Below are 15,872 nucleotides of genomic sequence, written 5' to 3'. Positions count from 1 at the left end.
TATGGTTTATTGGTTTCCTTACCTCTAATTGCCATCCAAACAATATATTTTAAACATTATTTTTCCCCCAAAAAAATAAACAATATTTCATTCAAGAATTCAAGTTTCGACAAAGGTACCAACTCCAATACCAAAACAGGGTCATCCTGTCATTGTCTAGTATCTTGTTCGGTATATCTTGGAGCATCTCTTAATCTAATGCTTGAACAATGAGAACCCAATGCTTGAATGAGCAAATAATGGAGCCAAGGAGGGTGCATGCATGGCCTATTATTATGGTTTATTAGTTTGCTTATCTCTAATTACCATCCAAACAATATATTTAAAAAAATTATTTTTAAAAAAAAATTAATGATATTTTATTTAAAAACTCAAGTTTCAACAAAGATACTATCTCCAATATCTACTGTCATTGTCTTAATATCTCGTTCAGCATAGTTTGGAGCATTTCTTAATCCAATTATCGGGACGAAACGGAACAATGACGCATCCTGGGAAAAATCAAAATAGCTCCGTCACACAAAATTTAAAATTTTAGTCTTATTTTTTATTTTTAACTAAAAGATGAATCCTCATTTAATATAATCTCTATATCAATAAAAATTTAAAAAGTTTTTAAAAATATGATTTTTAAATGTTTAGTTTATTATGACAAATTTACAAATTGGTTTAACTTTTAAAAGGAATAATTGATTGGACCAAATAAAAAAATAATTTAAAAATATCACAAGATACGTGCACGATTTGTGCTGGTTCAATTTTAAAAGGTAAATTTATCGTACTGATGACGATTTATACCAGTGCAAATTAAGATCTCCGCTCATCTCAAGGACAAGACGAAAAAGACATTGGATAGATGTTGGATATCAACAAAATCTAAAAGTACTAAAACCAATTATTTAGCTACCCCGGGAGTATATTCTTCGTCCAACGCTGCTTCTTGCGTGCCATCCGCCACCTTTTATTACACCAACCACCCGCCGCCCGACTGTTTAGGTTGATGACTGCATCAAAAAAGTCCAACTTTCTTGCATTCCGTTTCTTTAATTTTCCTTCTCCATTTCCCCTCGCTGTCATTGGCCGTCAAAAACCCTAAACCTAATCCATTCCTTCGCATCGCCTCCCAGAAGACGTAGATGAGATCCTTTCTTCCAAATGCTACCGGAAATTTGAGAAATTTTTGATCTTGATCTAGCCGAGATGGAGCTTCCTCACGTGAAGCTGGAGCTTAGTGGGGCAGAAATCTCTGGGAATCTCGACGAGCGAAATCCTCCAATTTGTCTCCCGAATCAGCCCTCCGATGCCTCTCTGCTCGCACTCGACATCGGAGGCATGCATTACCATTTCTCCGATTAATTTGTGGCATCCAAAGTTCTAAATTTGGTTTTTTTTTTGGTTCTAACTGGGATGTGATGGTTGGGCAATTCTAGGAACGTTGATCAAATTAGTTTATTTTTCGGGCGGCAATGAGGGTAATGAGCAGATTGGAAGCGGTAATGCAACTCCTGGTGGGGAGTTACGTTTTGTGAAGTTTGAAAGGAGGCGTCTTGGTGATTGTTTGGAGTTCATTAAATCCAAGAAGCTTATCCATGACAGCGGTATAATTTTTAACTATTTTTATCTGACATTCATTTTCTTGTTGTATTTCTGTTATTTTTACGATAGAAAAAAAGACCGCTTCTCTGGTACATTGGGATCGCCTTTATGGATCACGTTCATTTGTTATTCCTGACCAAGGATGTCATTATATGCATATACAGCTGTACTTTATTAAAGAAGTCTTGAATGTGCAATCCAAATAATTTCATCACAAATCCAATTGCGAGTTAAAAGAGGGAAAGTAATATTTAGTGATGGACTGTTTTTTTGACTGTCTATATGAAGACCCTTTCAAATGTCTTTATATTTGAGGGTAGGGTCACCCTCCTGGTGTAGCTATAGTTTTGTAAAAATGACCCGATGCAAGGAAGCAAGAAGAACATGACAAAGAAGAAGAGGAAGATGGCGATACAAATTGTAGCTCTTAATTATAGCAAGAGCTATAGCCCGACTATAGACATCTCCAAGCCATAGTATGCTGTACAGTACCGTGCCAAACGGTATCGGGCATACCATACCGGAAGGTATCGAACGTACCGTACCGATTTGGTACTGGTGGTGTCCCAACACTAGGTATGCCAGACGTACCGCATACCGTACCATACCGATACTATGATAGTGTGGCACCGGTATGGGTCCGGTACCGATGCGGCGAACCTTGCTCCAAACCAATCTTAAGCATGATGATATCATATGGCAAGGAGAAGGTGCAAGCCTTGTAATGGCATCAAATCAAAAACATAATGTTGATATGCTTTTCTCACTAATCAAAAATGTTATTTTCTGTAATTAGTGTTGCACTCTGATTACATACTAGAGAAAGTAACCATGGATAGAAACTCCTTTAGTTACTAATAAAAATCAAACCAGTTTCAGTTTGTCATAATATGAAATGATACTGTTTCTTACTCTACTAGTGATGTGAGAGAGTATATGAAAGATACAAAAGCATGTACTAAATTGGCGACCCATGATGTTTTTGGAATTGCAAGCTCTAAATGGTACATTTTGACATATTATGTTTACTTAAGGCATATTGCATGGATATGCTTCTTCTTTATGTGTATATGCCCAACACATCTTCAGCCTAAGAGTCAACTGTGAATGTCCATAGCTTGCATGACTTAAACGAGTTAGCAGGCTGGCAAATTCACAGGAGGATCTGTCTCTTTGTGAATTAGCCAGTCTGCTAACTCATTTAAGTCATTTGTTAGGAGGTTTCTTGTAAGAATTATTAAATCACAAATGAGCGCTAGTAGTCCAACAAGATATCCATCAGTGATTTTTGTCTAATATTAAGGCTTAATATGATCTGACAGAAAGTTCTTGATCTTGCTGTTCTACTGATTTTTCTTGATGATTTATCATACTTTTTCACTACTCATAGTTAAGTTCTCAATTTGGGTTTTCAATTGTGTAAATATGTTTGATTACATCACCCTAATGATGCATGTATTGGTTTGGCAATACAAGTTTATTCCACAGAGCTGTGTGCATGCACGAAAAGAATGGGGGGACTTGATCATAATTATTTTATGTGCACAAGGGATCTCCAAGTGATATATTGGACTTGGTTTTCTCCAAGGACTTTTTTTTTTATGCTGCAATGGAAGATTCACACTACTCTAGTGAGAATACATTCAAGGACTTATTTAAAATCATGTAATGACTTGAGGAGGAGGCAATAGGTTTATCATTCGAGATAATAACTCTAGTCAACCGTAGGACTCTCCACCTCCTAACTTACTATATGCATTGGATATTATCAGGTTTAACTAGATGTTTACTTTCACTAGGATAAGCTGGCTAACCTATAGTCTCCAAGTTTTTGGCTCTTCCTCTTCCACCCTTATATCAAGAGAGAGTAAGAGAGAGAGTTTATGATAGTATTTTGTTAGTGTACTTTGCACTTTATCATGAGTAATTACTTCCACAAGCTCAAATCTTCTTAGGCAAAATCACTCGAGACCTTTATATGTTTGTCCTTGATTGAAATACTAGTCCATATGCAAGTTGGATTACGCTTTCTGATCATCAGATTTAATCTTCATGAATACATCTATTATGTAAGAGATACCCCCAGTAGTTATGTTCAACCACAAGATTTACATAAAGCTTTCATGTTAGATAGAACTATTGGTGTGCAATATGTCTACTGGTCTATTTTAAGAATTTTCCAAAAATATAGCTTTTGTTTGATGGGTTAACTTTTTTTGGATAGGAATTGATGGGTTAACTGATAATATATGATAACAAATTCCTCTATAGGTTAGAGCTAAGGTTTGTCGTATCCACCTGTATTGGCCTGTACTGATCGTACCATACCGTCCCATTAAGATACCAGTACGACATTGAGTTTTGGATCAATATATGAGCCAAATCAGTTTGTACCGATCCGAACCGAGGGAACCACCCCATACTACAGACTTGTGCCGACCTAGTCTCGGGTGGTACCATGGTTAGAAGTGAGAAAAAGTGTTGGAACCGTCTCGGTATGGGGTGTGTACTCTACTGTATTGACCATATCGTATTGAACTAGAAACGTACAGGCAAGGTTCGTCATACCGGTACCGGTCCTGTACCGATACGGCAATCATACTGGCCGATTTTTCAATAAAAAGCTTTCGGTACCAGATCCCACGCTGATCCGGTACCGATCTCAGCCCGGACCGATTCGTACGGACCCGTACCGGCATCCCACGCTGATCCGGTACCGATCTCAGCTCGGGCCGGCTCGTACCGGCCCATACCGGCCGGTACGGCATACCCTATGTATAGGTATGGTTCTTGGTACCGATTCTGTGAAACTTGGTTAAATATACATCCCCTTTTTAATGACAGATCATTTATGATGGTTTCCTATTAAGTGAGATGATATGTTCTTTGAATGGGAACAAGTTGTTCTTATTGCATGTTTAAGCTGATCAATAATCATAATTATATAGATGTCTTTTGTATTGATGGCCAAGTAGAGCAACGACACAAATTTTTAATGTGTTGGTATACTTTGTCTCTCACTTCTTCATTAATCTTTCAGACCAGCCTTTGTAGTACTTGTACCTACTCAAACTTCACAGGCAACTTCGAATATTGTCCTTAAGATGTTGTAGTCCCTTTATTGCCCTTCTCTATGTCTGATAACATTCTCTCAGTATTGACCTGCTATGATCATTTGTTTTGTGTGCAGAAGAACTATAGCATGCATATGCTATTTTTTATTTTTTTTCATGTACATTTTTTTTTCTTTGATTGCTAGTTTCAAATATTCTTTGCTTAAAATTACAAATACTTAATTTGGCAGGAATTATTACTGGTTTATCTAATGGGCATGTGGCAATAAAGGTATGGATCTTCTTGTGTTTTCTTATACATGGATGTTGGTCAGTCTTCATACATATAAAATAGAAGTATAGACCTTTAAATGTTTATGACATGTTTGGGTAACACACTAACCATGATTATAAAAGAACCAGCACCTAACTATAACCTCTGTCAGTTGTCAAGTAATTTTGCTTTGAGGTGTAAACCCTCATAAATCATGTGGTAATGCTCCTTCCATACATAACCGGATTACTTTTTAGACTTCCTACTTTTAGAAGTTTTAGATATTGTATGGAAAATAAATTTAAATGAAATGTCCAAAGTCATCAATTCTTAAAATATCTTTTCTAGGAAATAAGTGTTCCTAAAGATTTGCATTCAATGCATAATATGTGATTGCTTACTTTAAGATGAACATCTAATAATGCTTGAACATCCATGTTTACTTAATTGGGTGCTTCAATCTTAATATTAATCAGGATACATTTAACAATGCTATCTGGATTGAAATCGAGTCATAAATCATAGTGTGGGTCAAATCACATTGGATAGTGGATCAAGTTGCAGACAAGTCGCTAAGTACTTGATGGTGTTGAAATTTGCTAAGTGAAATTTGGTCAGAAATCTTGGTATTAAATGCATTATTTTCTCTTTAAGAAGTTATTTTATAATAATTATTCTATCCTATCTTTTGTTAGTCTATAAATAAACAAGATTTGGTTCTTTGTAATATCTCGAGTACTCTTGTGCTTTTGTGACAAACGTGTGAAGAGGGTGAGAAATTGGAATTAGACAATAGACAAGAAGTACTACTGCGAGGTGTATCCCTAAGGTTCCTCTCTTGAAGTGAAATCTTTACCATCTAAATTTGTTTTTTAAACATTTACACATATTTTTTTTGTAAAACGGAGTAGGTTTTATAGGTGGAAATCAATCCCCAAACACCAAATATAAGTCATCTTGAGCAGTAATGGGACTAGACGACTTGATTCAGCTCAAGTCCACCTGTGGTTGGGTGAGATATGCTGATTGGGCAGTCAGGGCATAGTTCGGCTAGATATCACCTGTACTGTTCCAGGGTTATGGTACATGCTGCCCAGTTCATATGGTGTGGACTGGAGACCAGTATTTCAGACCTTGATTAGATGTGTCTTCTAGCACGAGTTTGCTCCACCTGTAGACTTCGCTATCTTGACCCTCGCTTGGTGTCTATGCTTCTCGAGATCCTTTTGTGAATGTGATGTTTTAGAAACCTCATTGACTTGTTAGGGCCTTTAGTATCATTTTTAGTCGCAATAATGATATTCACATATATGCACACAATAACTAGATTGAAAGAAATGCACTTAATAAATATGTGGCAATTGAGATAAATGTTATGAAGTACGGACAATTAATTGAATCTACCAAGCCATGATTTATGGGGCTACCTAGCCATAGATCAACTTTTTTCAGCTACAGATCTCTTCTTCTTTTCTTGATATGCGAACTCAATAGTTTGTTCCATCTAGAGCTATTAGTTTGGTGCAATGGTAAAGGCTTGGGCTGACAAGTGAATTGGCATGTGTTTAGAAGTTGGAGAAGCCACTTTGTGCAAAAAAAAGGCCAAAGGTTAGGTCTGTTCCTAGTCCACCCCTCCCAGGGCCTTGGATTCCCGAGATTATAACTGATATTGGCCCTTATAGGAGGAACAAATTTATTGCATGATAATGGTGGAATTCTTAAGTCGAAACATGTTTTCCTTTGGAAAGAGGTGTTAGTTTTTATGTTGTGTTCATAAGAAAATGTCTATAACATAAGCTTAATAGTAGATGCTGGCGATAAGGAATATGAAATGATAAGTAACTAGAAGTTTTGCAATGAAAGGAAGCACACTTGGAGATTGAATGAATAGTGCACACATGTTTGCCTTTTTTTGCACAAAAAGTTTCAAATGCAAAGATTTTTTGAAGGTTTCTTTTGGAGGTAAGGAGAAGGCTATTTCTTCCTTTGCTTGATATAGATGTTGAGTGGATCCCTTTCAAGAAGTTCAACCAGATGGGATGTGGAGAATAATCATTCTTGGACATCTTATAGCATAGGTTCTTCATCAACTGTTCTCATGCAATCCCACATGGATTCTTTTGACCCAGATAAATAACTAAAATGCACAATCAAGAATGGTAACTTTTGTGCAAAAAATAGTGTAGCAATTTTAAGCTTCTCTTGTACATAAAAATATATTAAAAATATAAACTTGGTGGAAGAGGTAACTGACTTACCTTCCCTTGGACCCATGGCCATGGCTAAGTGGCTACAATTTTCATTTTCGTTATTGTTATTGGGGCAGGTTCTTCATAGATGATTGTTGAACCTTAACCACCATCTTGTTTTCTAAACATAAAATATAAAAAGGATAAAACATCAACCATTTAAAGTACATTGATCAACATTCCCTTTTACGAGCAAATCATCTTTTAGTTACAAATGTGTCAAAACTTTTAGTTACAACCAAGTAGTCAGTTCACCTTTTTTCTTCTTTATGTTGACTTCATTTAACATTACATGATTGATTAAATTCATTATATTGTGATTATTTTTGTAACACTTGGTTGACATTAGTAATTTGGTTAGTTTGATCAGCTCCATCTTTCACCAATTCTTTTTCTTGCACTAGCATTTTGCTCTAATCAAGAATCATTCAGTCTCATCACCAATTCTCTAGTAGTCACCATTAGAATCTTGCATTTATCCTGAAACCATTTGAGAAGAGAGCATCTGTTTTTCTCAGAATTTATTCAGTAGCTTCTTCACATTTTGGTTACAAAGCTCGATCCCCCTACTCCCTACCGGCTATTTGGGAAACTAAAATGGAATGATGAATTGTAAACATATTAAATTCAACTATTAAATTGTCTATATATTAAGCTTGTAGAATTCTGTCTTCCAGGTTAACTCTGACTCCAAATGTATTTTAGATTACACAGAAGATATGATAATTAGCATAAGTCCAAGCTGCTTTGCATCTGAACTCAAGTCAATAGGTATTATGGTTGACTAATTGCAGTAAACATGCTGGTTTGCATATTGGAATTGGGGCGTTTGCCTAGATTTGTCTGGATCCATGCTCAAGAAAAAAACTTACCGAGATTTTCTGTGGGGCTTTGCTTGACCTTAGCCTACAAATGGATTTTCCTTTAACCATGATTTGGTTTCTTTTAGTAGTATTAATTGTTTTTCAATCCCACATAATTGTAAAAAAGACTTGACAATTCTTATTAGAATTAATATTTTATTCCTTTTATATAATTATACATTCAAACTGTTTGTATTAGTAGTATTTAACATTACATTGCATCTGCTGTGTTGCATGATAATTTTAAGTTATATCATTTTCCATAGAAGTTCGCATGTATAGTCATCAAATGACGTGCAGTTATTAGAATTCAGTTAAAAAAACGTAGGTAATATGCTTAATATATGACCGTTATGTAATGGTTGATTGAATATTCAGTGATATTCAATGGATTCATGATTGATCTCCATGATGGTTGGATCCTCTATAAACGAAGCATGTAGCTATACTGTCCGTTGAATAGAAGATAATATGTATTAAATTAAACTATCACTGGATCTTAACTGCAAATTGCAGTTGGACATCAGTATTTTCCATGTCATGATAAAAAATATAATTTTCTACGTGTTGCCAAACTTTAGACAATTCATGTCTTGTCAAATGCATTTATAATAAACGTTTATTTAATTTCTTTTTTTGATTAACAAACTTTTGTGTTTTGCACCAGTTTGCTGAAAAGTGAAAACATATTGTCTTGTACAAAGCTGCATCTTGGATGAACATATGCTAGATTATTTAGGTTGTTATGGCTGGTTATTTTTACTTTCATCCACTTTGGAATTTCAATGTTTCATGGAAAATTAATATGGAGAAGAAGATGTGCATGATATATAGTTCATTGTTGTTATGATTTTTCATAAAAGACAACTATGATACTCTGCTCTCTGTTTTGAATTTGAGCTGATCAAAACTAGATATTTTTAGTGACTTTCTGAATTGTTTTAAATTAAATAATTATTTTTTGTGCTTTGTGTGTAATTAATTCTGCAATGATGCATAGCTTCAGACTTTATAAGATCTTTAATACTACTACCTTCTGTAGCAGTAAAAAACTTTGAATTATCGGTCTTCATTTCCAACTAATCTGTGTTATAGTGCTTGACCAGGCCACAGGTGGAGGGGCATATAAATTTGCTGATGTGTTTAAAGAAAAGCTAGGTGTTTCTCTTGATAAGCTGGATGAAATGGATAGTGTTGTGGCTGGAGCAAACTTTTTGTTGAAGGTTTAACACTGAAACTGTTCTCTTCTGGACTGTTTATTTTGGATTGCATAGTCATAAGCTACAGGATGCAATGTACATCATTGTGTGTTATAGTTAGTCATATCACACAGCGCCTGGAACAAACAAGGTTCTGAAACTAAAACAGACCTATCTCACTTCCATCGAGGACTACCTTCTGACTTAGTTCATTTCTTGATCCAGCAGTTCATGTGAAAAATGTCTACTATAAGTATAAAGAAAGCGAAAACTGAATCTTTGCGGAATTGGGGAGGATCCTTTCTTAGTATTTTCTATAGCTTTTTTTCTTTTCATCCCCCCTCCTCTTTTCCCCCTCTTTTATTTCTGGAGGGGCAAGCAAAAGCTTTCTTTATTGAGCTGGAGTTGTCTTGTAATTCTCTTTGTAATTGTGTTAACAGTGCCTCAGAAAATCATTTCAACATGGAGTCCAGTCACTTTACCCCTCTCACTTTCATCACCACTATCTTTCATCCCACTATAAGCAAAGCTGGCAAAGATTGAATGTTCTTCAGGTTAAATCAAACATGCAGACTCATTTTCTGCGGAGAACTTCCTTGTAATTACCACTCCTAGCCTTAACATTTTTCCAATTCAGAAGCATAATGCTATGTCATTCTTGACTAGTTATCTCTTCAATTATTTATATAATAAATTTTAGGCTAGATTGGGTGGGTTGCTGTAGAATGCGATGAACTTTTCAGAAGATGATCATAGTCAACAAGGCCAATGAGTTGATGTCAATGGAAGTTGTATGCAGTTAACCATCATTGGAATGAATTAGAAAATTAAGCTTCATTGGTGTATCAGTAGCTTTAGTATCAATCAAGTAGGCATAATTAGTCATCTCATGCCAAATGGAAGATGGACATGGCTAACCCTCGAGGAAAGGCACCATCTCAAGCATGGTATGCCGTACCGGTCCAAACCGGACGGTATGGAGCGTACCGTACCATACCAATTCGGTACCAATATCTGGTTTGAGTAGCATACCGACACTCAGTATGCCAAAAAATTTCATACTACACCGTATTGACACTATGCTAGTGTGGCACCGGTATGGGATCTGGTATCGAGACGGCGAACCTTGATTTCAAAATTTAGTATGCAATGAAAAGGGCCAAACTCCATTCATATTGATACTATATATGATGCTTTGGATGGGCAAAGGTGTTGGTGTTATTACTATCTATATTCAGAACTTCAATTTAGTGATTAGTTATTATTGTTAAGAACAAGGTTTGGCATCTCGGTACCGGATCCCGTACCAGTGCCACACTAGCACTGTGTCGATACGGCATGGTATGGTACGGGATCTTTTCGGCATATTGATTGTTGGTACGCCATCCGTATTGGATACCGGTACCAAACTGGTACGGTACGATATGTCTTATACCGCCCGATTCGGGCCAATATGGCAAACCATGGTCAAGAATGATATGCCAAATGTATATGTAGGAGTTTGTTGAGATCATATGTAGCATGATGCAGGCAACAAACACTACTTGCATGATGTGGAACACGAGGCAAAAGGGTCCACATAAACCTTGCAAGAAAATAATTATGAAGAAACATTCTTCATATCCATTTGATTGATAACAACTCCAAAAACAACAATGGCCAAGACATTAGAAGTGGTGATATTATCCATCAAGTGAAGCTTTTGTAATTATGGAAGCCAAAATCTCGAGTGAAGCCTTCGATGACTCAAATATATCAGCTTTGTTGCATTCTGACAAAATTTCATCTATGTTGTTTTTGCAAACCACTAGGCAAATATGATTGAAATTTTCCTAGTTGGAAGGGAAAGAAACATTCCAGATATGCTGATATAATTTAGGTCTAGTTTAGATGTGAACAAGGACTCAAGCAAGGTACGTTGTATTGATATCGGGCCCTATATCGATGCTACCCTGTCACTTTGTTAGTATGCCCGATACAGGGGCTAGTTCGGCATATCGAGTATCGATATGCTCCCATATCGTGTACGGGTACCAAACCAGTATGGTACTGTATATTCCGTACCGTCTGGTTCGGTACGTATGGCGTATCATGGACTCAAGTCCTAGTGGATGTTCCGCGAGACATCGAGACGGGATACCATCTCAAGTGTCGGGATAGGACCTTTCCACCATTGCCCCAGCATCCCGATCGGCACATCTCGAGACATCCTCAGTCCCAAGTGTTGGGACGGGGCGGGATGGCGATGCGTCCCGTTCCATAGAAAAATCGGGATAACCCCATTCCACAGGATTTAAAACCTTGGATGTGAATTTGATAAATTTACTTTTAGTATGAGAGTAGAGGAAATAGCTATTTTGTACATACTAGCAGTTTTCTTCTTTGCTCTCAGAACCATTTGCTGTTGGGTCTTAGTCTTATTGTAGAAAAAAAAAATTCGTTCATGTCTAGTTTAGCACTAGGTTGGATCAAGAAAGATATTATACCATCAAGATTATCTTTTGAATTGATTTTGGTGGCTTTCTTTTTTTGGATTCCTTGATATTGGAAACTTTCTATCTTTTACGATATTTCAGAATTCAGAGTATTTTATTTCCTTCCTTTTCTTATATCCTTTCTTAGACAGACAAGAGATTTGTTAGGTAAAATAAGAAATCCCATCATGTAAATCTTATTGTGTGTGTAGCTATAAAAGGAGAATAAGAGGAGGGTATAATCAATTCCATTGATTAATAAAAGGCATTAAATTGTTTTCTATCCCTTCCCTCTACATTTTTCTATTTATTCTTCATACTCTACTAATTATGTTGCTAATTGTCTTCTATTCTCTAACATGTTCTTCTTTCTCTTCTAAATTGCAATCAGATATTCAGACAGTAAATTAATTCCTTCAGGTCAGTCCCAAACAAGGATCTGGTACTGTCCCAGCCCTAGTTGGGACGGTATGTGGTATGCACTATATTGCCTACTATATTAAAATTGTGTACTGGCTGACACAGCTTGGGCCAGATGGTACCCCCTTAACACTGCATACTAACATTTTCAGTTTATAGAACAATATATTGATTGAAATGCTCAAATTGTCTTATCTATGACAAAGCTTTTTATTGCTATTTCAAAAGTTTTTAAAAGAATTAAAAACTTTAAACTTCTATTACATATGGAACAACTATATTTTTTCCAGCTATTAAGAATTAAAACATATATTAACTTTTAAAAAATTAGTAATTATTTAACAAATGACTGATGAATGGTATAATTGGATCCTCCCCAACTTGACAAAATATTCGAAAAATAATGCTAACAAACGTCATTTGCTTGAAGGGTAGGTTTTGGTGTTCAACCCAAAACTCAATTTTTTTTTTATTTTGATCCTGGGTTTGTCCTTTAGGGCATGAATCCAATGTTTGTACAAAATAGAATCAACCTAAAACACAATTTGTACTAATTTTCTCCAATTTCTTCCTAACCTATGGTCAAATTATAAACATTAGTGTTGGAGGGGATTACCTAGCTAGAAACAAGTTTCTTGCCTCTAAAATTTGATTATCCAGTGATCTAAGCTCCAAACATTCAAACTAATCTTTACATAACCTTCCCACCGCCTCTCCAAAATTCTCCTACCTTAAGATAGTGGAATAAAAAGAAAAGTTTCTTAATGAGCCCTCATCCGGCTTGATCCATATTCCATAGTGACTCAGCCATCGCTCTGGCATGATACATACCGGTCGGTACAAGGCTAATACACCTGCTACCATAGTCCTTGGTCCCAAATATGATCAAATTTTACCCATCCTCATGTGGTTTTGATCAAGCAATGTTGAACCGGCCCGTACCGGCCGGTTCAGCCCGTACCGAACCGGTTTGATTTTTGACTGGTCTAGTTCGGCGTTAAAAAATGGCACTGGCCTATACTGGCTAGGAACCGGTCGGTTCGCACCGGTTCTAAATTTTTTTGGGCTTTTGGATGCGTGAACTAGGTTGAACCAGTGGTACTGGTTCGGTACCGATTCGGCGATCCTTGGTTTTGATCAATAGGGGTATATCATATGCAGTTATGAAGAGCTCAAAGTTGTTCATCCGTGGTGGCTTGCTACTCCGAATGCTAAAGTTCCACACAAATGGATTGATTCTATTAGCGGACATGAATGATTGCAAGGATAGGAATTGGTTATCATTTAGCTACAATATAATGAGCATGATGATTGTCTATTGAGTATAACAATATAATGGAACAAGAGAGCATCTTACAATAAGTGGCAAGGACAACAGAGAGAATGCATCTGGAGAAGCAACAACTCGCGTATGTAATAACAGATTGGTTAAAGAGTTGGAATTTGGAAATGCCCTAGGGTGAGAAATAGAACATCACTGATAGACCACTCTAAGGATCCAAAGGGATAGAAGGAGGTATGATATTTTTGGGTTAGGAAATATATGAATCAAAAAGTCTAGTGTGATGGTGGTCTGAACTGTATATTACATGATGCATAATTGCATATCATGCAGTTGTGAGCAGACTATTACTGTTGATATTGCTATATCGATCATGCTGACATGTAATTGCTACTTTAGCATCCATTCTTTTTTTCCTTATTTGCCTTTCTATGATTTAATGCTCAGTTTCTACGAAGAGTTTAATATATTGACTTAAATGCTGAATCATCTTATTTGGTTTGTGCTGAAGCTTTTGTGTTGCTATTTGACATGTCCTTTATAAGAATTAAAACATTAAACAACTTTTATTATGCATTGAACAACTATATTTGTCATCTATTAAGACTTACGACATCTATTAGCAACCAAGGACAGAAAGTTTTAACAGATGACTAATGAAGAATATAATTAGATAGGCCTTACTTGATAATATATTTTTAAAAAATAACCCTAACAAACATCATTTACTCAAATTATTTTCAGACCTAAGCTAATTTTGGGGAAGGTTTTATTGATCAAAGTAAAATTTATGCATTTTTCGATTTTGGTCCTGAATTTGTGCTTTAGGGCATGAACCCAGTGTTTCCGTAGAAAATAATATCAACCTAAATCATGATCTGTACTATTTTTCTTCAAATTCCCCTTTCATTTAGGGTTGAATTTTTGAAAAAGTAAAGCAAGAAATTGTTTTGAACATTTTTAGTTCGAAAGCGATTATACTGGGCTGTGTGAAACCATAATGTGCAGAAGCAAGATTTGATATCATTTGGCGCCCTACAGTATGCAGGATACCTGGCAGACGTGCATGTCCCATGCTAGTCCAGGCCGGAAGCTGTATGTGCAGGATGGCACGAACTGGCACAGTTGGCAACCTTGCATCACATAGTGATAGTAATGATATGACAAATAAGAAAAGACCATATTACCAATTGGCATATCATATACTATAATACTAGATCCAAGCAAAATGTCAATACATCTGATTTACATTAGGAAATATTGTATAATTCCCGGTTCTATGCATTGATATCAGAACTGCTCAAGTCATGTAATGTTTTGATGCTAATTTTGCTGAGCAGGTTTTCAATGTTTCTTTAGAATGAGAATCGCTAATACCATATGATCTGGTATGCTTAGGAATCACTTATTCATGAGGATGTTAGTATCTGGAATAGAACAAATTGTCAAATATGTTAACTGTTCTTTTTGGGCAGAAAATCCCTGGTGAATCCTTTACACACATGGATGGAAAAAGGACTCCCATAGAAATTAATCAAAAGAACTTATTTCCGTATCTTCTTGTCAATATTGGTTCAGGCGTCGGCATAATAAAGGTAATTCTGCATGTTATGTGACATTTATTTGTAAAAAAGTCTACTAGCTCAAACTCATGAACCCTCTAAGATTTTGCAAGAAAGTTGTAATACGTATAAATGGTATGTAGGTTACTGGAAACAAGATATTTGAACGGGTGACTGGGACACATATTGGTGGTGGCACAATATTTGGTCTAGCAAAACTTTTAACAGGTTGCACGAGGTAATGTTGCCAATCTGTAATATGCTTCATAATATTCTTTTTTCAAATTCTGATACTTATTTTTATTTGTTTCAGTTATGATGACTTCTTGAAATTGAGTCAGCAAGGGGATAATCTTGTGCTCGATTTAATTGTGAAAGATATTTGCGGAGAATTAGCTTGCCAAAAGGTTTGATTCCATCCATCTAGTTGTATTATTAACTACTAACCTTCTGTTGATGATTTCATTTCATCAATTGTTAACGGAACTGCAGCTGCACTCATAATCGGAGTTACAGTTGTGGGTACATTTTCCCCATATAGCATTTATTGCTTTATTTTGGGGAAGTTCTTATTCTGTTATAATGCTAAACATGAGTAACTGTTGATTGCACCAAGTCTTCTAAACGAAGACCACAACCTTTCTGTTTTTCAATTACATTCTTATGAATGCCTCATTCACAACTTTTAAATAGTTTTTTCATTTAACCCACTGGTGCAGAAATTAATATGTACTTTCTGTTTCCGCACCATTTCTTATCTTTCTCCTAATGAGAACAAAATTGCAATCAAATTGATGCTTTGTCAAGTTGTGCAAAAATGTTTTTCCTGTCACTACCTTTTTCTGATGTTTTCTTGTTGTTTCATGGTATGTTTCTTTGATAAAAGAGAAAAAAAATACC

General features: G+C 35.9%; 1 protein-coding gene across 3 annotated transcripts in view; it reads left to right on the top strand.

The window, feature by feature from the left end:
* The first annotated feature begins 905 nt into the window (after positions 1–905).
* LOC103706819 (pantothenate kinase 1-like) overlaps positions 906–15,872 on the top strand; it is a 29,963-nt gene continuing 14,996 nt past the window's right edge. The window contains exons 1-7 of one of the 3 annotated variants that reach the window (XR_005513863.3): positions 906–1,330; positions 1,431–1,598; positions 4,901–4,941; positions 9,142–9,258; positions 14,886–15,005; positions 15,116–15,210; positions 15,286–15,379. Coding sequence is in view for 1 of the 3 variants with exons in the window: in XM_039131485.3 (XP_038987413.2) it covers positions 1,201–1,330; positions 1,431–1,598; positions 4,901–4,941; positions 9,142–9,258; positions 14,886–15,005; positions 15,116–15,210; positions 15,286–15,379 (765 nt within the window). In the remaining 2 variants the exon portion in view is untranslated. Of the gene's footprint in view, positions 1,331–1,430; positions 1,599–4,900; positions 4,942–9,130; positions 9,259–14,885; positions 15,006–15,115; positions 15,211–15,285; positions 15,380–15,872 lie in introns of those variants that run through there. The other 2 variants (XM_039131485.3, XR_015974764.2) reach the window with 2 other exon arrangements.

The sequence above is a fragment of the Phoenix dactylifera genome, chromosome 18 (assembly GCF_051530095.1).
Source record: "Phoenix dactylifera cultivar Ajwa chromosome 18, Ajwa_hap1_PhDact_Kaust_v1.1, whole genome shotgun sequence".
NCBI lineage: Eukaryota > Viridiplantae > Streptophyta > Magnoliopsida > Arecales > Arecaceae > Phoenix > Phoenix dactylifera.
The sequence above is the reverse complement of the archived record's forward strand: the minus strand, read 5'-3'. Positions and strand labels throughout refer to the sequence as shown.